At 36.8% G+C, this 22,762-nt stretch overlaps 1 protein-coding gene across 1 annotated transcript; it reads left to right on the forward strand.

Annotated features, from left to right (window-relative positions):
- The first annotated feature begins 233 nt into the window (after positions 1-233).
- LOC141661183 (uncharacterized) lies at positions 234-812 on the forward strand. Its single transcript, XM_074468167.1, has one exon. It carries the CDS (start codon positions 234-236, stop codon positions 810-812), a length of 579 nt encoding a protein of 192 aa, XP_074324268.1.
- The last annotated feature ends 21,950 nt before the right edge of the window (positions 813-22,762 follow it).

Below are 22,762 nucleotides of genomic sequence, written 5' to 3' on the forward strand. Positions count from 1 at the left end.
TAAACTAATACGTTTTACGTACAACTTGTTTTTCTCAGTTTTTCCAATACACAATTATAGGTGTATAACTTGTTTAAACACAACAATCTGGTATCAGAGCTTTGACACTTTAGTGCATGCCCAAGTATATGCCCAGAATGTCAACAACGGAAAAAGAAAAATGCAAGGATGGTACGTTGAGTCTGAGTTATCCCATGCTGACAAGAGAGAATTATATAGTTTGGGCTATGAAGATGCGTGTGTTCATGGAGGCCCATGATATTTGGCAAGCCATAGATCCAGAGGGATCGAAAACACCAGTTGAGACTAAGGTGGATAAGGTAGCTCTGGCAGCTATTTACCAGAGTGTACTTGAAGACACCTTACTGACATTGGCAGAGAAGAAGACTGCCAAGGAGGCTTGGGAGGCTGTGAAAACACTATGCCAGGGAGCCGAACGGGTAAAGAAAGCAAGGATTCAAACCCTCAAAGCTGAGTTTGAATCAATGAATATGAAGGATTCTGACTCACTCGATGACTTCTGTTTAAAACTGAATGGTTTGGTGACTAATATACGTGCACTTGGGGAGAGTGTAGCTGACTCATATGTGCTAAAGAAAATACTCTGTGTGGTACCCAAACGATTTTTACAGATTGCTTCGACCATCGAGCAATTTGGAGACGTTGACACAATGACAATAGAAGAAACAGTTGGCTCCCTGAAAGCACATGAGGAGCGAATGCGAGGACAAATAGAGAACAGTGGGCACCAGTTGCTTCTCACCGAAGAGGAGTGGAACAAAAGAGAAAAGGGGGAACAAAAGAGTGGTTAAAGAGATCTAACAGAGGAGAAGAGGCGACTGGACAAAGATTTCGAAACAAGGATAACATGAGATGGGTTAAAGATAATAGTAAAATACGATGCTTTAGTTGTGGTGCTTACGGACACTTCGCTGTGGAATGCAAAAAATCAAAGAGAGATAAGGAAGTAAAGGAAGAGGCATTGTTTGCTCAAGTCCCTGATGATAGAACCAGCTCTACTTATGATGAAGTGTGAAGGAAAACAAGAGAGCTCGATGCTGATAAATGAAGAAAAGGTAACCCCTAAATTAGGCCCAGAGAATCCCGAAAAAGGCATGAAATCTAATTTATGGTATCTGGACAATGGTGTTAGTAACCATATGTCTGAACAAAGAGAAAAATTTGATGAGTTGGATGAAAGCGTGTATGGAAAGGTTAAATTTGGAGATAACTCGGTGGTGCACATAAAGGGTAAAGGTTCAATCACACTACAATGCAACAATGGAGAAAGTAGAAAGCTTGAAGAGGTATACTATATTCCTTCCTTACACAGCAACATCATAAGTTTAGGCCAACTCTCAGAAGAAGGACACATAGTCACACTCAACGGAGACTTCCTCTGGGTTCGTGACAAATAAGGGGAATTATTAATGAAGGTGAAGCGCTCCAAAAACAGATTATACAGACTGATCATACAAACTGGAGAACAGAAGTGCTTGTTGTCCAAATGCGAAGATAAGAATTGGTTGTGGCACTCTCACCTCGGGCATGTGAACTTCAAGGCTCTCACGTTAATGTCAACCACGAAAATGGTGCATGGAATGCCGAAGATCGTTCAGCCCAGAGAAGTCTGCACAGGGTGTTTAATGTCAAAGCAAACTAGGAAGGGGTTTCCACAACAAGCTGAATTTCACGCAAAAAGGCCTTTGGAATTGATACATGGCGATCTTTGCGGGCCAATAACTCCTTGCACTTCTGGAGGAAATAGGTACATTTTCCTTATAGTTGATGATTTTTCCAGAGTTATGTGGACATACTTGTTGAAAAATAAATATGATGCACTTGATGTTTTTAAAAAATTTCGAGCACTAGTTGAGAATAGTCCAGAAAAAAGGACTGGAACACTGAGAACGGATAGGGGTGGAGAATTCATGTCAAATGAATTCAGTCAGTACTGTCAAGATGCTGGAATCATGCATCAATTTACAGCTCCTTACTCACCGCAACAAAACGGTATCGTTGAAAGGAGAAACCGTACAATGATTGAGATGGCTCGTAGTTTGCTAAAGGAAAAGGAGCTACCAGTTTATTTTTGGGGAGAGGCCATTCGACATTCGATTTATTTACTGAATAGATTGCCCACACGTGCAGTCACGGGAGTAACGCCTTATGAGGCCTGGTCAGGTTCAAAACCATGTCTGGATCACTTACGCATTTTTGGTTGTCTGGCTCACATGAGGATACCAAATATAAATTTAAAGAAGCTGGATACAAGGAGTAAGGTGGTGATATATCTCGGTAAGGAACCCGGTACAAAAGCACACAGGGTTTATGATCCTAAAAGCAAATCGATACATGTCAGCCGAGATGTGATATTCGAGGAGGATAAGGCATATGATTGGAATAAAAAGGATGTGACACGAGCAACTCAGTCAAATAATTTTCTGGTTCTCAACACTGATGTTGCGACTCAAGATGAGACAGTTGATAGCGAATATACTGAAAGCACTCAGAGTAGCACTAGAAGCAATGACAGCAGTTCAGACGGTGCCAACAACAATTCAGAATCTAACAACAGCTCAGAATCAAATACAAACATGGAGCAATCTGCTACTAGTTCAGAAACAGATAAACGTCCACGACATTACAGACGCTTAAGCGAAATCTACAATGACACCGAACCTATTGAGCTAGATGAAGAAGAATTGCTTGTGATGGAAATTGATGAGCCTGTTAACTACTCTCAAACAACAAAGGAATAAAAATGGAGAAGGGCCATGAAACACGAGATAGATGCAGTGGAGAAAAACGGAACCTGAGAACTAAAGGAATTGCCTCCAGATCGAAAACCAATAGAGTTGAAGTGGATTTACAAGATCAAGCGAGACGCTAGTGGACAAATCATCAAACACAAGGCCAAAATTGTTGCCAAAGGATATGTTCAAAAACAAGGGGTGGATTACGAAGAAGTCTTTACACCTGTGACTCGACTAGAGACCATACGACTTATTCTAGCACTTGTGTTAGGAATATATGTGCATTAGTTTGATGATATATTTAACAAAACACTTAAGTAGAAATCTAGTGTTTGTAGCCTCAACGGATAAGACCATTTTGGCTATCCGTTGATGGTGTAGCTTTACTTAGAAATAAGTCTAGTGTTGTAGCACATTTCAGTCTCTGAATTTGAGATATAATTCTTAAATGTTGAGGGAAATTATAAGTCATGTTGACTACTAAAGGATATGCAGATAGGAAGGCCAATTGTAAATATTTCATGCCTTGTAATTTTGTATAAATGAAATGGTGTCAACGGATAACTTAAAGACCTTCAACGGATGAGAAACAAAGCTTCAACGGATGTCTCTAAAGCTTCAACGGATAACATCCTTCAACGGATGAGTGCATCAACGGATAGAGCTTCAACTGCTAACACATCAACGGATAAAGCCATCAACGGATGAAGGCTTCAACGGATGTTCTGTTAAATAGCTGTTGACAAGTGGTAGTTGTACCTACAAACAGAGGCACATGGGTTGACAGAGACAACTGAGATGTGGTAGCCTATTTCAGGAACATCAGAAAAAACAGCCGTTCTACTCTAGCATAAAGAGGCAATAGTCAACAATGCACTGGAGTAAAATGGAGAAGAAAAAAGTGGAGAACTTATTTTATTATTGTATTTTTTATCTTTGTCTTCACTTGTAAACTTGGTGTTATATAAACCAAGTAGCAGCTAGTAATTAGAAAAGAATTTTTCCAGAGCTGTTTAGAAAAATCTTGAGAAAAATTATCTAGTTTGTACTAGGATGCAGCTGTGATCAACTTCTTGAATCACAGATTTTCTGAAATACCATCTCTGGTGGAACAACAAATCCACCAGAAAAGTTTTTAAGGTCTGTTGTGTTCTGTACTTTTGTGCTTGAATATATATCTGTCTCTATTAGCTTAAAGCAATTCACACACTTGTTTATCTTAAACACACAGCCTTTGAAACTGCTCAAAACTTGAAAAAGTTTTGAGATTTACATTCAACCCCCCTTCTGTAAATCTCATTGTTAGTTCACTAGGAATAACAATTGGTATCAGAGCAGGCTTTTGACACACAAAGAGTTTAAAGTTCTTGGAAACTAACAAAGATGAGTAAGAAGGATATTGGAGTAAAAATCCCAGTTCTTGACAAAGACAGTTATCACCATTGGAAGGTGAAAATGCACCTTCATCTACTCTCCCAAGATGAAGGTTATGTAAACTGCATTGAGAATGGTCCTCACATTCCCCACAAAGTAGCCACAGTTGCTACAGCCACAATTGTTGTTGGTCAATCCATTCCAAAACCTAGAGCAGAATGGACAATGGAAGACACAGAAGAAGTCCACAAGGATAAGAAGGCTATGAACATTTTGTTTAATGGTCTTGACAAGGATATGTTTGATAATGTGATAAATTGCACAACTGCCAAAGAGGTTTGGGACACAGTTCAGCTACTGTGTGAAGGTACAGAACAAGTAAAAGAAAACAAAATGCAGCTTCTCATTCAACAGTATGAGTATTTTCATTTTGAAGAAAATGAATCTTTAAATGACACATTCAATAGATTCCAAAAGCTGTTGAATGGACTGAAGCTGTATGGTAGAGTGTACCAGGTGAAGGATTCAAATCTTAAATTTTTAAGATCCTTGCCAAAGGAATGGAAACCCATGACTGTCTCCTTGAGAAACTTTCAAGATTATAAGGACTTCACTCTTGAAAGATTATATGGAATCTTGAAGACTTATGAACTAGAGCTGGAACAGGATGAGGTATTGGAGAAGGGAAGAAAGAAAGGAGGTTCAGTTGCCTTGGTAGCTGAAAATGAGAAAGAATGTAGACAAGAAACTGTGAGATCAACATTAAACTCCAAAGATGGCACAAGCAAATCAGAATCAAGCAAGGGTAAGGAGCAAGTTGCTGAGAATGAAGACAACTCCAGCCAAGATGACTCTGATGGTATTGATGGGCATCTTGCATTTCTGTCCAGAAGATTTGCAAAGATGAAATTTAAGAAAAACACTAGAGCCACTAAACCTCGTAAGAACATGGTGGACAAATCCAAGTTCAAGTGTTTCAATTGTGGTATAAGTGGACACTTTGCAAGTGAGTGCAGAAAGCCAACTTCTGAAAAGAAGAAATTTGACCAAGTAGATTACAAAAAGAAATATTTTGATCTGCTCAAGCAAAAGGAGAAGGCTTTCATTACTCAAGAAAAAGACTGGGCAGCTGATGGAGAAGAAGAGGATGAAGATGTGGATTATGTCAACTTGGCTCTCATGGCTGATTCTGAGGAAAATGAAGTTAGTTCATCAAGCAACCAGGTAATCACTACTGATTTAACACAGCTTACTAAAGAAGAGTGCAATGATGCTTTTAATGACATGTCTACTGAATTGTATCACTTGCGTGTGTCTCTTAAATCTCTTGCTAAAGAAAATAGTAGGATTAAAGAGAACAATCTGTTCTTAAGTAATAGAAATGCTGTGTTAGAAGATAAGTTGATTGACCTAGAGAAAACTAAGCTACATTGTATATCTGTTGAAAATGAACTAGCTGAATCTGTTAAGAAAGTAGAAATACTTTCTAATCAATTAGAGAGAGAGCAAGAGGTGATTAAAGCCTGGAAGACATCTAGGGATGTTAGTGCTCAAATTGTCAAGGTCCAAGGAATTGAATCATTTTGTGAGACTGCCTGGGATAAAAACAAAAAGAAAATGGAATTAATTGATGGGCTGTCAACGGATGTGGAATCAACGGATGATGAAAATTATCCGTTGAAGGAAGAAAATGAGCATCCGTTGAAGGTTCCTTAATTAAAACAGACAGATGTTTCTAAAAGTGAAAATCTAAAGAAACTCAATAAAAAGTTTGGTTCAACTTCCAAGAACTTTGTCAAAGAAGAAGCAAGCACATCCAAAGATTTCAGTAAGGTGAATATAGGACACATGACCTTAGAATAGTTAAAGAATAGGCTCAAAGTGGTTGAGGATAAAAAGGAAACTAAAAGGAAATCTAATAGAAATAGGAAGGTAGGGGTTAACAAACATAACAATTACACACCTGATAAGTATGCTCCTAGAAAAAGCTGTGTGCATTGTAATAGTGTTAATCATCTATCTGCTAATTGCAAATCTATTAAGAAAACTCCCATACCTGTACCCTCTTCCATGCCTAATATGTCTGCATCACCTCTGCATGCTATGCCTGTTATGTCTCAACAGAATCCTTATGCACATTTTGCAAACATGCCATATTTTAACAATCCTTATCTTGCTGCATTTAGTATGCCTCAAATGCCATACAATATGCCTATGTGGAATAACATGTTTGCACAATCCATGCCTTATCAAATTCCAAATGTGCTAAATGATTCTGTGACTAACCCTACACCTCAACCAACTACATCTAAGATCAAGGTTGACTCAAAGTTACCTAAGTCTAAAGATGCAGGAGGAATGAAGTCTAGGAGAAAGGCTAACATAAATGGACCCAAGGAAACTTGGGTACCAAAATCAACTTGATTGATTTTATGGTGTGCAGGGAAACAGAAGAAATCTATGGTACTTGGACAGTGGCTGTTCAAGACACATGACAGGAGATTTCTCCCTGCTCACAGAGTTTAAGGAGACAGCTGGCCCTAGCATAACCTTTGGAGATGACAGCAAAGGGTTTACTATGGGATATGACTTGATTTCTACAAAGAATGTCATCATTGATGAAGTTGCATTAGTTGATGGTCTCAAGCACAACTTACTGAGCATCAGTCAACTATGTGATAGAGGGAATACAATTTCCTTCAATTCTGAAGCCTGTGTTGTCACCAGTAAGAAAGACAACAAAGTGGTTCTAACTGGAGTTAGAAAAGGAAATGTGTACTTAGCTGACTTCAACTCTACTGATGCAGAATCTATTACTTGTCTCTTCAGCAAAGCAAGTCCAGTTGAAAGTTGGCTATGGCACAACAAGCTATCTCATTTGAATTTCAAGACAATGAATGATCTAGTCAAAAAGGACTTAGTTAGAGGAATTCCTCTTGTTGAATTCTCAAGGGATGGTTTGTGTGATGCTTGTCAGAAAGGCAAACAAAGGAAAGCATCATTCAAAAAGAAGCTTGAAACAACAATTGATGAACCATTACAGCTGCTACATATGGATTTGTTTAGACCAGTCAATGTATTGTCAATTGCAAGAAAAAGATATTGCTTAGTGATTGTAGATGATTTCTCAAAGTTTTCATGGGTCTATTTTCTTGGATCAAAGAATGAAGCAAGTGAAATCATTATCAATCACATCAGGCAAGTCAATAATCATCCTGACTTGAAGGTTAGGAATATCAGGAGTGACAATGGAACTGAGTTCAAGAATTTGACAATGAGGCTGTTCTGTGAAGAAAATGGAATCATGCATGAGTTCTCAGCTCCAAGAACACCTCAGCAAAATGGGGTAGTTGAAAGAAAGAACAGATCTTTAATTGAGGCTGCTAGAACAATGCTTGAAGAATCAAAGTTACCAATATATTTCTGGGCTGAAGCTGTTAATTGTGCCTGCTACACTCAGAATATTTCTTTGATCAATCAAGCTAAAGGCATGACTCCTTATCAGTTGTTCAAGAGAAGAAACCAACTCTAAACTTTCTTCATGTCTTTGGATGTAAATGCTTTATACTGAGAAATCAATCTGACCATAAAGGGAAGTTTGATGCAAAGGCTGATGAAGGGATATTTGTTGGTTACTCAGCTGGAAAATCTTATAGGGTCTACAATCTAAGAACCAACATTGTTATGGAATCTGTGCATGTTGTGTTTGATGATAAAAAGATTGATGGACTAACAGATGAGGGACACCATGAGAGACTCAAATTTGACAACATTGAGATATATTGTGATGATAGTGAAGAGGAGACTGATGGAGATGACACTTCAAAAGGGATTCAAAATATGCCCTTGGATAATGCACAAAATTCTGCATCCGTTGATAGAGGCAATGCAGTATCCGTTGAAAGACATAATGCATCATCCGTTGAAGTACAAAATGAAGCATCCGTTGATCATAGTTCATCAACGGATAATCGATTTACATCATCAGTTGATAGAACTCCAAATTCCCTGCAAAGGACCAACAACTCAGGGGGAGTTTCAACTAATCAACACTCTGTCTCACATCATGATAATACTGAGGCCACCTCATCTAGAGTATATCTTCCACCTCAAAGGAAATGGACCAAGAATCATCCCTTTGAACTGATCATTGGTGATGCATCATCTAAAGTGCAAACAAGAAAAGCTACTCAAGATGAATGTCTGTATAGTAGTTTTCTATCTCAGGAGGAACCTAAGAAAGTGGAAGAAGCTTTATTGGATCCAGATTGGATATTAGCTATGCAGGAAGAGCTGAACCAATTTGAGAGAAACAAAGTTTGGAAGCTGGTACCCAAACCAAAGAACAAGAGTCCTATTGACACAAAATGGGTATTCAGAAACAAGATGGATGAAAATGGCATTGTCATAAGGAATAAAGCCAGATTGGTTGCTAAAGGCTATTCTCAACAAGAGGGAATAGATTTTGATGAGACATATGCTCTTGTTGCAAGACTTGAAGCCATCAGAATTTTTCTAGCCTATGCAGCCCATGCCAATTTCAAAGTCTATCAAATGGATGTCAAGAGTGCATTTCTAAATGGGAAATTAGAGGAAGAAGTTTATGTAAGTCAACCTCCAGGGTTTGAAGATTCAAATTTTCCAGACTATGTGTATTATCTGTTGAAAGCACTCTATGGACTGAAGCAAGCACCTAGAGCCTGGTATGAAACCTTATCAAAATTCCTTTTGGAGAATCACTTCACTAGAGGTACTGTTGATAAAACTCTCTTATTTAGGAATGTTAATGGCTCTAGTATACTTGTTCAAATTTATGTAGATGACATAATATTTGGATCTACAGATGATAAGCTTTGTAAAAAGTTTGCTAAGCTAATGCAAAGTAATTATGAAATGAGCCTGATGGGAGAACTAACCTATTTTCTTGGATTACAAGTTAAACAAGTTAGTGATGGAATTTTCATTAGTCAAACTAAATATATTTATGATCTTTTAAAGAAGTTTGATTTAATAGAATGTTCATCTGCAAAAACTCCCATGGCCACTGCCACCAAACTTGAATTAAATAAGACTGAAAGGTCTGTGGACATTACAAGTTATAGAGGCATGGTTGGTTCACTTTTATATTTAACTGCCAGTAGACCAGATATAATGTTTTCTACATGTCTCTGTGCTAGATTTCAAGCTGACCCTAAAGAATCTCACTTAGTAGCTATTAAAAGAATTTTCAGATATCTCAAGGGGACTCCAAATCTAGGAATTTGGTACCCTAGAGAGTCTGGTTTTGATCTAATTGGCTACTAAGATGCAGACTATGCAGGTTGCAAAATAGACAGGAAAAGTACAACAGGCTCCTGCCAATTCCTGGGAAACAAGCTTGTATCGTGGTTTAGCAAAAAGCAAAATTCAGTCTCTACTTCTACAGCTGAGGCTGAATACATTGCTGCTCTCAAGTGTTATGGATGAGGAATCAACTCCTTGATTATGGACTACATGTTGATAGAATTCCTATTTTTTGTGACAACACAAGTGCCATAGCCATAACAGAGAATCCTGTGCAGCACTCAAGGACCAAGCACATTGATATCAAGTACCACTTCATTAGGGAACATGTGATTAAAGGTACAGTGGAACTTCATTTTGTTCCAAGTGAACAACAAATTGCAGACATATTTACCAAGCCACTTAATGAATCAACATTCACAAGATTGGTAAGTGAGCTAGGTATGCTTAATTACTCTTAAAATTCATGTCCTTATTGCAATTTGAATTGAAGCCTGAAATGTATTAGCTGCAAGAATAAGTTTGATTTTTAACATAGATTATTCCATCAACGGATATTCCCTATCCGTTGAAAGTCAAAATTGTTCCATCAACGGATGTTCATTATCCGTTGAAAGTCATATACATTTCTGGAATTTTTATCCGTCAACGGATAAAACTGAAGTGCTCTTCAACGGATGACAGTTTATCTTATCCGTTGAAATATCACATCAGTCGATTCAAGTATTTCACAGCCGTTGATTCTATTATCTTAACCGTTGATACTCATACATACAGCTGTATGTATTTGTTTTAAAGGTAGTTTTCAGAATACTTACAGTTTATTCTTAAACGGCTGAAATTCACTTACACATATTTATTGTTTAATCTCTTATTTTTTTTTTTTGAGAAAGTATAAAAGCCCTTCTGATTTTTCATTTTTACTTTACGCTTTCTTGAAATTTCAAAGCTTTTACCATTTTCTCTCTGCAAAACCTTCAAGTTATTCTCTGCAATTTCTACTCACAACAATGGCACCAGTAGTGAAGATTATGTCTCAATCTGGTTTCATCTATGAGAAGAACAATTTCATAGCTTTGGTAGAAAAGAATGAAGCCCACTCAGATTATCACAAAATGATGGACTTCATCAAAAACTGTAAACTTAGCTATGCAATGCTGGAAGCCCCAACGATTTACTGTGAAGTAGTTGAGGAGATTTGGACAACTGCTGAGTTCAACTCCATAGATATGACTATCTCCTTCACTCTCAAAGGTAAAAATCAATGTGTTAACTGTGATGACTTACTAGCATGTTTTAAATTACCTGAGAACAATGCCATGACACCACACACTGATAATGATGTATCCAGCATGTTAGATTCCATAGGTTATTCTCTTAACTCTGCTAGTTTAGGGAGTATTAAAAGAAAAGGCCTTAGGAAAGAATGGAGTTTTCTTGGGGATGCCTTTATCAAGGTTTTCTCTGGGAAAATTAGCAATTTTGATGCCATAACTTCATCTCTTGTTAATATGCTCTATACGCTTGTTTCTGATAGGTATTTTAATTTTAGCAACTATGTTATGCTAGAATTGGGTACTAGATTAGGTAACAAAGCTAATAGACCTAATAACATCTATTATGCTAGATTCTTTATGTTATTGGCTAACCATGTTGCTGAAGGTTTGGTCATTACGAATGAGAATAATAAACTCAAGTGCTGGGCACAAGAGATAAGAGTTCTTGCAGATTTATTGAGAATGGATCTCAACAGCAGTGTGCTATTGGTATATTTACCAATCATGAATGCACCTCAGGTAGGTGAGGTAATTGCTTATATAACTCCTACTTCTTCCAACCCCTCTATTTCTTTATCTTCTAGTGTGGCCATGAAATCTGTGACAATGCCCCAACAGATTCCTACCAAGGTCACCAAAACTAAACTTTCAAAATCAAAGACAAAGAAAACCACCTCTGTTGTTTCTCAAAAGACAACAGTTGTAACACCTACCACTAACCCTGAGGGGAGTGAACAGGGTGTGAGTGGTGAGGGGAGGGGTGAACATCAAAGAAACCCCCAGGATAAGGAAGGAGAGAAAAGTGCTTCCCAAGCTAGCCAAGCCACAGTTTCTCAAAAAGCTGTGGTGGTTGAAAAGGTTACTAGCATATCCCTAGCTGCATCCTCCCAAAAGGATGTAACTATTGAAAATAGTTCCCAACCAGGAACACACAAACGAGGGAGGGACACTAAAGCCAAACACTCACCAACAAAAGCCTTTATTAGAAGAAAGAGAGCTAGAACCCAATCTTCTACACAGGGTGCACACACTGCACAGATACATCCATCTGTATCTATGCCTTCTCAAACTCAGTTTGATGTGGCTCCAACAAATGTGGAGTCACAGCCCCATTCTCTCACAATTAACACACATCAATCACCACACACTTCTTCACCATCTCTAGATGTGGATATGTTATTCCCATCAATTCCTGATTCTCCCTTTTTACAACTCAGGGAGGAGCCCCACTCAAATACAGGTGATCATCATCTTTTAGATGATTTGTTGGATCACCCGCAAATTGTTTCAGATGTAATTGAAGGATCTGTGTCACCAAAACTCATATCAATCTACACAGATTCAACAGTTATATCACTTTCAATTTCTAATTCTTTTCCTTCTTCAACGGATATCACTCATCCGTTGACAAGTGGTTGTTCTTCAACGGATAAGCTTAACAGCAGTTATCCGTTGATACCATCAGTTTCACCTTCAACGGCTATTCCTCATCCGTTGATAGTCTCTACACACATAACTGAAACAACTCCAAGTGTAGAAGACTTGATTACTGTACAATCACTTCTAGGACTGAGGGAAGGGAGTGACAATTTGAGTGAGAGGCTGGGTTGCTCCCAGGCAAAAGGAGAGATTGAGAGCTCAAATATGCATGCTATTTCTTCCAGCATGGCAAAAGAAAGTGAGAGGAGTACCACCTTAGTAGGTGAAGGTGAGGGAGTGAGTTGTGTGAGCCAGGGGGAGCCCCTGATGCAAGAACATATAGAAAATGAGAGAAAGGCAGGTACAGCAGATATAAGGATGGATCCAGCCATTGCTAGTGAGTCAATGATTGTGAATGATGCTGAAAAAGAAAGACAATTTCAGCAACATTACAAAGCTGTAATTGATAACATTTCCTTGGATGCTGACACTTTTACTCATCCTGTTTCAGCCTATCAAGTATTGGCTGCACAGGGCAATGTGGAGGCAGAAAAGACACTATATCTAATACATACAACAACATCTCTTCAAAGGGACAAAACTGCTATTAACAAGATGCCTTCAACAGCTGGTGAGTCATTTGAAGAATTTGGAGTAAATTCTGATGATGATGACTTTGTTTCTTCTGATGGAAGCATGAACTTAGGGGGAGATGAAGGCCCTAGTTCTATTCCAAATCTACCTGAATGGGCCTTCACAAAGGAGTCTACAACAGGGTAATTCAATGTCTCCTTAGTCAAACAAATCAGTACTATCAAACAGGCCATTCAGAAAACTTCTCATGCTGGTACAAAGGCTATCCTTACAGCTCACTTGGACTCACTGCATCTCATAAAGTTGCAGCAAGTAAGACAGAATCTGAGTGTGGATGAACTCAGAAAGGATATTGCTGACTTGAAATCCTACAATTCTGAAAAATTGGATTCAGTCATGCCCTTTGGTACAATGCAGGACATTTTGTTGAGATTGAAAAAGGAATCACATACTGAAAAGAGGCTGGCCAAATTGGAAGACAGAGTTCAATTTATTGAAGATTCTGTGGCCACCATTCTTCACAACCAACAATCTCAAACAAATCTACTTAGGCAGCTGGCAAAAGCACAGGGCTTGACCCCTCTCCTTGATGATAACAAAAAGGGGGAAGGTAGAAGGGAAGGGAAAGGAGAGCCATCTACAAAAATCCAAATATCTAAAGTGCTAGTTCCTGCCATCACTACTTCTCCAATCATTCAAATCAAAGGAAAGCCTGATGGAATTGATTTAATCCAGCTAGCAGCAGCTGAAATTCAAGTGAAAGAGCAAAGGAGGAGAATTGATGAAAGGATGCAACAGCTGTTTGGCTCAACACAAGATAAATCAATATCTGTGAAATATAGCACAAAGGTTGAACCAATCAATATGGAGCACAAGCCAGAAAGGAGAAATAAGGTTGGAGAGACTTCTTTCAAGAATCTAAAACCTATGGTTCTCAAGCCCAACACCAGATCCAGCAAGGACTCCACAAAGAACCCTCTAGACTTTGCTCAGATGAAAGAAGTGGACTTTCCTCTTCCAAAGCCTGATGAAGACAAAGTTTTGGGTACAAGCATCATAAAACACAAGGAGACCATGGATGAGGCAGTAAGGAAAAACATGGCTATTATCTTTAGAGAGGGAAAGAGCATATGTGTGATGCAAGGACATCCCAAATTCTCAATAGCCAAGAGGGAAGAAACCAAAAGGTTAAAGAAAGAAGCTGAAAAACTCAAGGCTGACAAAAGAGCACAAGCAAAGCTTGAACAAAAGCTAAAGTCAAGTCTAGTTGAAAATGAGAAAGGAATTGAAGTCAGGGGTGAAGACAAGATTGCAAACTTAGATGAGGTTTTTGGGAGTATATTTGGTGAAAGCATGGAGGAAAAAGAGAAATGGCAGAAGGGAAACAGAAGAAAGGCCAAGGCACATAGAAGGAGTGAAGGCAACACTGAAGAAACTAAATCTCTACCTTCCATACCTGAACCCTTTGTTGCTGATCCCACTATAAACATCCATGGTGAACCAATCATCCCAAAAGAGGAACCTATTGATTGGGACACCATCAATTTGCCTACCTTTTTAACCACTCTTCCACTACCAAAGAAACAGAAAAGAAAATCCAAATCTACACCTCCCCTAAACTCTAAGAAATTCACTCAAAAACACAAACCTAACCCTAAGCCACCCATTTCTAAAGATGATTATATTCACATCTGTGACATAAAAGAAATTTCAGACATTGAACTCTATCTGGATGAGCTGGAGGATGTAAGGGGAATTGCTGCTTACAGACAGCTACCAGAGAGATTGGTGTTCAGATACAAAGGAGCTGGGGAAAGAACATGGCCTCTCTACAGGATTCTGAATGAATGCTACTCTACCTTGATCAGAGTCTTTTCAGCCATACAAAAGGATTCTGGCTTTACCAGGACTGCCAAGACTGAAATTCTCAACAAGATTGCCAACATAAGGAAAACTTGGAGGGAGCCCAATGCTTTGCCCAGAACCTTACTCATTCAAGAAAGGGGAACTACAATTCACAAATCACCTCATTGGTTGATAGAATTCAGAGATGATAAAGGAGTCAGAAGATTTTTCAGACTTGAAGACCAACTCAAGATTGCCAGCAATGAAACTCTCAAAGAAATGCAATCTAAGTTGGATATCAGTGATGAAGATGAAGCTGAATTCTTCAGACAACTCCAACTCCAAATTGAGGAAAATGACAAAGGGCTAGAAAAGAAAACCAGGGATCAAAGAAGAAAAAGATGATTTGCTCAGGCTAGTGGAGCACCCTTGGAAACACTGTAAATCTTCAATTACCTTCTAGTACATACACTTTTGCAGCACTTTTAAATTTCTACTTAGTTTCAGTTCATATATTTGTTAAGTGTTTTGTTATCATCAAGTTAACCTTGAATTTATGTCTACAATTCTTATAGACATAAATAGGGGGAGATTGTTAGGAATATATGTGCATTAGTTTGATGATATGTTTAACAAAACACTTAAGTAGAAATCTAGTATTTGTAGCCTCAACGGATAAGACCACTTTGGCTATCCGTTGATGGTGTAGCTTTACTTAGAAATAAGTCTAGTGTTGTAGCACATTTCAGTCTCTGAATTTGAGATATAATTCTTAAATGTTGAGGGAAATTATAAGTCATGTTGACTACTAAAAGATATGCAGATAGGAAGGCCAATTGTAAATATTTCATGCCTTGTAATTTTGTATAAATGAAATGGTGTCAACGGATAACTTAAAGACCTTCAACGGATGAGAAACAAAGCTTCAACGGATGTCTCTAAAGCTTCAACGGATAACATCCTTCAACGGATGAGTGCATCAACGGATAGAGCTTCAACTGCTAACACATCAACGGATAAAGCCATCAACGGATGAAGGCTTCAACGAATGTTCTGTTAAATAGCAGTTGACAAGTGGTAGTTGTACCTACAAACAGAGGCACATGGGTTGACAGAGACAACTGAGATGTGGTAGCCTATTTCAGGAATATCAGAAAAAACAGCCGTTCTACTCTAGCATAAAGAGGCAATAGTCAACAATGCACTGGAGTAAAATGGATAAGAAACAAGTGGAGAACTTATTTTATTATTGTATTTTTTATCTTTGTCTTCACTTGTAAACTTGGTGTTATATAAACCAAGTAGCAGCTAGTAATTAGAAAAGAATTTTTCCAGAGCTGTTTAGAAAAATCTTGAGAAAAATTATCTAGTTTGTACTAGGATGCAGCTGTGATCAACTTCTTGAATCACAGATTTTCTGAAATACCATCTCTGGTGGAACAACAAATCCACCAGAAAAGTTTTTAAGGTCTGTTGTGTTCTGTACTTTTGTGCTTGAATATATATCTGTCTCTATTAGCTTAAAGCAATTCACACACTTGTTTATCTTAAACACACAGCCTTTGAAACTGCTCAAAACTTGAAAAAGTTTTGAGATTTACATTCAACCCCCCTTCTGTAAATCTCATTGTTAGTTCACTAGGAATAATAACTTGCAGCAAAGAACTCCTGGGAGGTACACCACTTAGACGTTAAAACTGCATTTTTGAATGATGATATTGTAGAAGAAGTTTACGTTACACAACCGGAGGGGTTCATCAAAAAGGGTAAAGAACATCTGGTTTGTAGGTTGCTGAAGGCCCTGTATGGCCTAAAACAGGCACCACGGGCATAGTACTCAAAACTTAACAAGAGTTTAGAAGATATTGAGTTTATTAGATGCCCCTACGATCAAACTGTCTATACGAGAGTGGTTGGGAATGATGTACTCATAGTAGCTGTCTATGTTGATGACCTCTTGGTCACTGGATCGAGTTCAACTATTGTACGTGACTTCAAACAGAAAATGGGACAAAAGTTCGACATGAGTGACTTAGGCAAACTGTCGTATTACCTGGGTATCGAGGCTGAACAAGGAGTTGGTTATATTCGACTAAAACAATCGGGTTATGCAAGGAAACTGCTTGAGAAGTCTGGAATGATTGGATGCAATCCTACAAAGTACCCCATGGACCCCAAAGAAGCTATTCATAAAGATGAGAAAGGTGTCCCAGTTAATGTAACAGAGTACAAAAGTGTAATAGGAGGTTTGCGATATCTTGTACACACGAGACCTGACATGGCCTATGCTGTTGGAATTATCAGCCGGTTCATGGAAAGGCCAACGTCACTACACCAGAATGCAGCTAAACGTGTACTCAGGTATGTGAAAGGTACAATCAATTTCGGTCTGACTTACACACAGACCAACAAAAACAACATCCTGACAGGCTACTCGGATAGTGATCTCGCTGGTAATATTGAAGATAGAAGAAGTACAGGTGGCATGGCATTTTACTTAAATGATGGGTTAATCACTTGGGTTTCTCAAAAGCAACGATGTGTCGCTCTTTCTCATGTGAAGCTGAGTTTATGACAGGTACTGCAGCCGCTTGTCAAGCAATTTGGTTGAAGAAACTTCTGGGGCAGATAACGGGCAAGGAGACTGGTCCTGTGATAATCTACATCGACAACAAGTCAGCAATTGACTTGGCGAAAAACCCCGTGTTCCATGGTAGAAGCAAACACATTGACATTCGATACCACTTCATAAGAGAATGTGTTGAGAAGGGAGATATAATTGTCAAACACGTATGCACGGATGAACAACGAGTAGACAACCTTACGAAAGCTCTAACCACTGTCAAGTTTGAAAGAATGAGAAAGTTGTTAGGTGTTGATTCAGGAACTCAGACAAATTTAGATTAAGGGAGAGTTTGTTGGGCTTTTAATCTAAATTTGTGGGCTTCATTGTTAGTCCAGTTTTATTGTTTGTATCATTCTACAAGTCTGGAGTCCATATGGTGGAAGCAGTCAATAAGGACGTGGAGATCTTTTAGGAGATTACTTTGCAAATATTTGAATAAAGAGTTGTACTAGGAAGTTAGTTGATATGCTTTCCTTATTTTTCTCTGCTTATTGTTATTTTTTTTGTATTCAGTATATGTACTACGTCGGTTATCCAAATAAACTAAGACGTTTTACGTACAACTTGTTTTTCTCAGTTTTTCCAGTACACGGTTATAGGTGTATAACTTGTTTAAACACAATAGTCTGGCTAATTGACGTCGTGACATGCTCATCTTGGCATGCCCGTACCGCTGTAACATGCACCCTGATCCACTAACAATACTATTATACTAAAGCAATTATCTGAATGAACTGTTGGTAAGTTGTGTTACACAGTACGGCCACATAAAATAGTTACAGTACTAGTACTGAATTAAGCTTATATAATTGACTAATTAAGGTGGGTAAGTGGGATTTGATGATGACAATGACTCGGAGATCCAGACGTAAGGTCACTTTACTTGCTTTTGAGTGGGGGTGACGTTGGAGATTTTGTATTGGATTACCACTAAGACAGTTCCACCATTTTTCTTTAATTATTGGATTTTTAAGGGCTGTAATTGCAGGAGGTTCCTTGTGGTTGTAGCAAGTTGATCATCTCCTTTTCATCAGGCTCCTTGTTTATTTGATGTTGGAGGGACTCGTGTTTAATTGGTTGGGATAATCTTGGTGCCCTTGATTAGGGTTATCTTCTCGATGGCTTCATAATGGTACTTTATAATATTGAATAATCTATGACCGTGCATATTAGATTCTCACACTAAAGCTCATCGTTAACGGTTTCTAGTATACATTCAAAATACTTTCACAATAAGAGTACTTTTTATATCATCTATGGCAAAAACAAATTCCCTTGGTAGATTATTAGAATAAAAAATAATAATGACGTATAACTTTTGTGAAACACTAATCGATATTAAAAGTTTTATATTTTATAAATTATTGAGAATAAATAAAATTTATATTTATTATTTAAATATGTAGTTATATAGAAGTGAATCTGAAATTAAGATGAAAGTCTATAATAAATAACTATCATAGAATTACGTAGTTATAGGTAGTTATAGAGATAAAACCAAATAGATTAAATTAAATAAATGATTTTTAAATAATATTTTCGGGAGTTGAACCTACGTACGAAATGAAACCAACTAATTTAATTATTTAGCGATAATTTTTTTTATTCTACTAGTATATAACCCGCGAGATACACGGTTGTTTTTGTTATTATATAATGTAAATTACAATTTTAATATATTATTTGCAGGATTGAAACATTATGTTACGTCCTTTTTAATAGTAATTTAATATAAATTACAATTTTATTATGTTGTTGGTATAATTGAATCTTATATCTTTTATAATTATAATATATAGGATTGTATCTAACTGTTTTAATCAATTTTCTAGAAAATATCTAGCGGCTGAGGATTGAGTGATCAAAGAATTACCAACAAAATTTTAATATTCCGTCTTTAATATAATAGATAGATAGATTATAACTTTGTTACTCTCTTTTTTAACCCAATTTTTTTTATAATAATCGAAATGGAGTATAATTTGTATTTTGGTTAATCCCTCATTTTGGTTAACCCTTTATATCACGACCGTCAGATCTTCGTCATCAAATAATCAGAGCCGTTAGATTCAAATACTAAAAACTCCACAAGTTCTCAGAATACTAAAAACTCCACAAGTTCTCAGGTTCGAATTCCGCCAACAACAAATATTATATTATTATATATAAGGATACATATAAGTTTTCTGGTTCGAATCTTGTTAACAACAAATATTTATATTATTCTTTGTAAAGATTCATATAAATTTTTAGGTTCGAATCTCACCAACAACAAATATTTATATTATTATTTATGAATAACATCTCATCAATCATATACAATTTTATACTATTTAAATTTAACTTGAAATAATACACAATGAAAGTATAGTTATATAATCATTATTTAGTATTTAATTATTTATATAAAATTTTAATAAATAAAAATAAATAAAAATAAAAAAATATAATTATTAATAAAGACACGTACATCATACGCTGTAAGCTGGTATATGATAAATGTTGATACATAATAAGATTTCGTGGAAGAAATAAAAGTGAGATTGTATATTTTAAGTTAAGGAGCCAGTATGTGGTTAGCAGCATCATAGTGTTGTCTAGGGCTGTTCACGAACCCCAGCGAGCTGAGTTTTGATAGAATAGAGTTGAGTTTTATTTTTTTTTCTAACGAACCGAGCTGAGCCGAACTTTCTTATTGAACAAAAATTGTGTTCGAACTCGTTAACTAACGAGCCGAACACGAGCTTGTTCGCGAACATAAACGAGCCGAGCCGAGTCGGAAAAAAATCAGATGAACCGCTATTTAACTGTGAAAATAAGTTATCAAATAAAATTATCTTTTTTGAAATTTTAGTTATATCACTAATATATATATATATATATATATATATATCTTGACATTCATACGACTGAATCGATAAAAAATATTTTTAAAAAAATTAAAAACATCAATTTATGACTAAAAATATTCAGGATATATTATAATTTTTTCGAGATTTAACAAGCGTGTTCGAGCCGAGCGAGCTCGAGCCAAACAATCTAAAACTCGGCTCGTGCTCGTTTTGCTTAACGAACACATTTGTTTGTTCGAGCTCGGGTTCTTTAACTAGCCGAGCCGAACGAGCTTTTAATGAATCGAGCTCGAGTTTATTCGCGAACAAAATACGTTCGTTAACAATCCTTTGTTAGTAGTTAATAATTTGGGTCAAACACAGGGGATACGTGTATTAATACACTCATGCTAATCAACTGCATTAGTTGATTGGATAAGAAAAAGCAGATGATTAGAGAATTTTAACTAAAATCAGCTGATCGATATCTTGATCTTTAATTCTTCCTCGCAGTACAAGGGCCAAGAGTCAACTATAATTAACACCTTTTCCGGCTCGCATAAGTTAATTCTACAAAAAGCAATAATAACATAATAAAAAAACCACAATTAAGGACAAATATAATACTCCTAGCTAATCACTTCCCACTCAATTTAAAAAAATTACAGTAATAATGTCAGGTAAGAAAGCCTTTCTAAGTCATATCTCCATTAATATAAATTCCAATTTGATAGCCATAATTTAAATTGTAATGCATCTCCCACTAATGAGATTCTTCATATAAATATACATGTAACTTTGTTGCTAATCTTGCAGTGCCGTACAATCATCCATTATCCACCTAATTTAAACACTATTTTTGTGTTTTATAATGATCCTTTGGTGGAAATTTAATTGTTTTTGGCAGAGCTGTACCGTGATATCTTGGTGCTAAGTCGGATGCGCGGGGCTGCTAGATAAACGTGTGCATGAATCAATGGGATATATACAATTGTCGAGGACCTTAAGTCATGTGTTAGGTAGATATAATAATATTTTAAACAGTAACAAATAAGATCTAGAAACTTTTACTTATATATAAGGATTTTTATAATATACTGCAAAAATTATAATTTTTTTTCATATGAATGGCAGAAATATCAAGCATGAAGCATGTACACAATTTAACTTAAGCATGGATGGTAGATCTAATAATTATACTAAATAAAAAGATATTATGTGGTAAACCAAAAGATGATAGTTACACACTTACACTAATTAAGTTGCAAGCAGAAGCTGCATGGATGATGTAATATAACCTAACAATAATCACGATGTTTGGCATTATTAGTTTGCCCCAGGCATTCTAGATTTCTATTTGTTTATGTAAGGATAAGATTTTCTCATTGATCACATACCCCTATATATATATTCATATTGTAGACTTGTAGTAGCAGCCTAGAAGTGCATGCACCATCTCTTCTCCCTCTCCAGGGCAACCTAATGAAGGCTTATCTTTCTATAAATTTCTTAATACATCTTGCGGAATTGCAGTCCAGCTATATTTATATTTATTAAGAAAAGTTCAAATATAATTTTTCTTGAAGAAAATATAGACATATATGACTACAAGGGCATGCACGCTCTCTGTTACAGATCTCCATAAACTTACAATTTTTTATAATTTTTTTAACTTATAACAAATTCTCCAAATCTCGGAAATCCATCCGGAGATTTACATAAGGCAAGGGGTTTCCGGGGTAACCCTGACTATAGGCGGACTAGTCTTGTGCCAAGGGTTCCCAAAATTTTCAATAAATATTTTGTACTTTATTTTCTAATTCAATTACAAAAATCCCGTAATTCGAATTCGCCCCTCAACTATCAGGGTCGGGCCTTGAGCTTCCAGCTTGCCAAGATAAAGAGGATGCTGCATTGCTGCTGTTATTGATGAGAACTCTTTAGAGTTGAAACATACGCAAATTTTCACTTAAGCTAGAGATGGACTTCGGGTTTTAAGACAACTACCACATTTTGTTTTCATGTTGTACGTCTTGATTCTCATTCCTGTAGCTGTTGTACTTGTTGGTTAATGAATCTACAATATGCCTAGCTCAGTAGTCACTTTGTCCTCACACTTTGGAAAACGAACAGTACTCGTACTTCTAAACAAATCTCGCAAAATCCATGCGGAGTTAATTATGTCACGGTACATGCTCCCGAATTTGTTTTATAGATTGGTTCGCTGTTCACATCTCCAAAACCTACAACTAAAACATTGAATGATACTAAATTTTATCCATTTTTTAATACATTTTAAATACTGAAGATTATGATACGAAGAAATTATTAATTTTATGAGCCGGACAAAACAATCATACATAAGAGACGATTAAACTAGTACTACATGCGAGCACGGTTGGATAGCTCAAATAATTAAGAGTTTATCCTCTGTCGTCCCATGTACTGGGTTCGATCTTCGCTAATCCAGAGATTTATGAGAACAGATACTTATTTATAAGGTTATAAGCCATATTTGTCAAAAAAAATTAGTACTACATGCATACCCGTCACGAATAAGTATAGTCATTTCAGCTGACCCCAACACGTGTCATGCATACGTCCCAATAGTCTGAGGAGTCCGGATCAATTAATATAAAGTTCGATAAAAAAGTAAATAACGAACCGCGCGAGATAATTAGATCTTATTTGGATCCATCATTATTCGTAAATACCAACTGATTTGGGTCTTATACCGATTAAATTGATGGTCGATAA

The sequence above is a fragment of the Apium graveolens genome, chromosome 5 (assembly GCF_009905375.1).
Source record: "Apium graveolens cultivar Ventura chromosome 5, ASM990537v1, whole genome shotgun sequence".
Classification (NCBI taxonomy): domain Eukaryota; kingdom Viridiplantae; phylum Streptophyta; class Magnoliopsida; order Apiales; family Apiaceae; genus Apium; species Apium graveolens.

Excerpts from the sequence above, each read along its gene's own strand:
- LOC141661183 (XM_074468167.1), top strand. The coding sequence starts at position 234 with ATGCGTGTGTTCATGGAGGCCCATGATATTTGGCAAGCCATAGATCCA.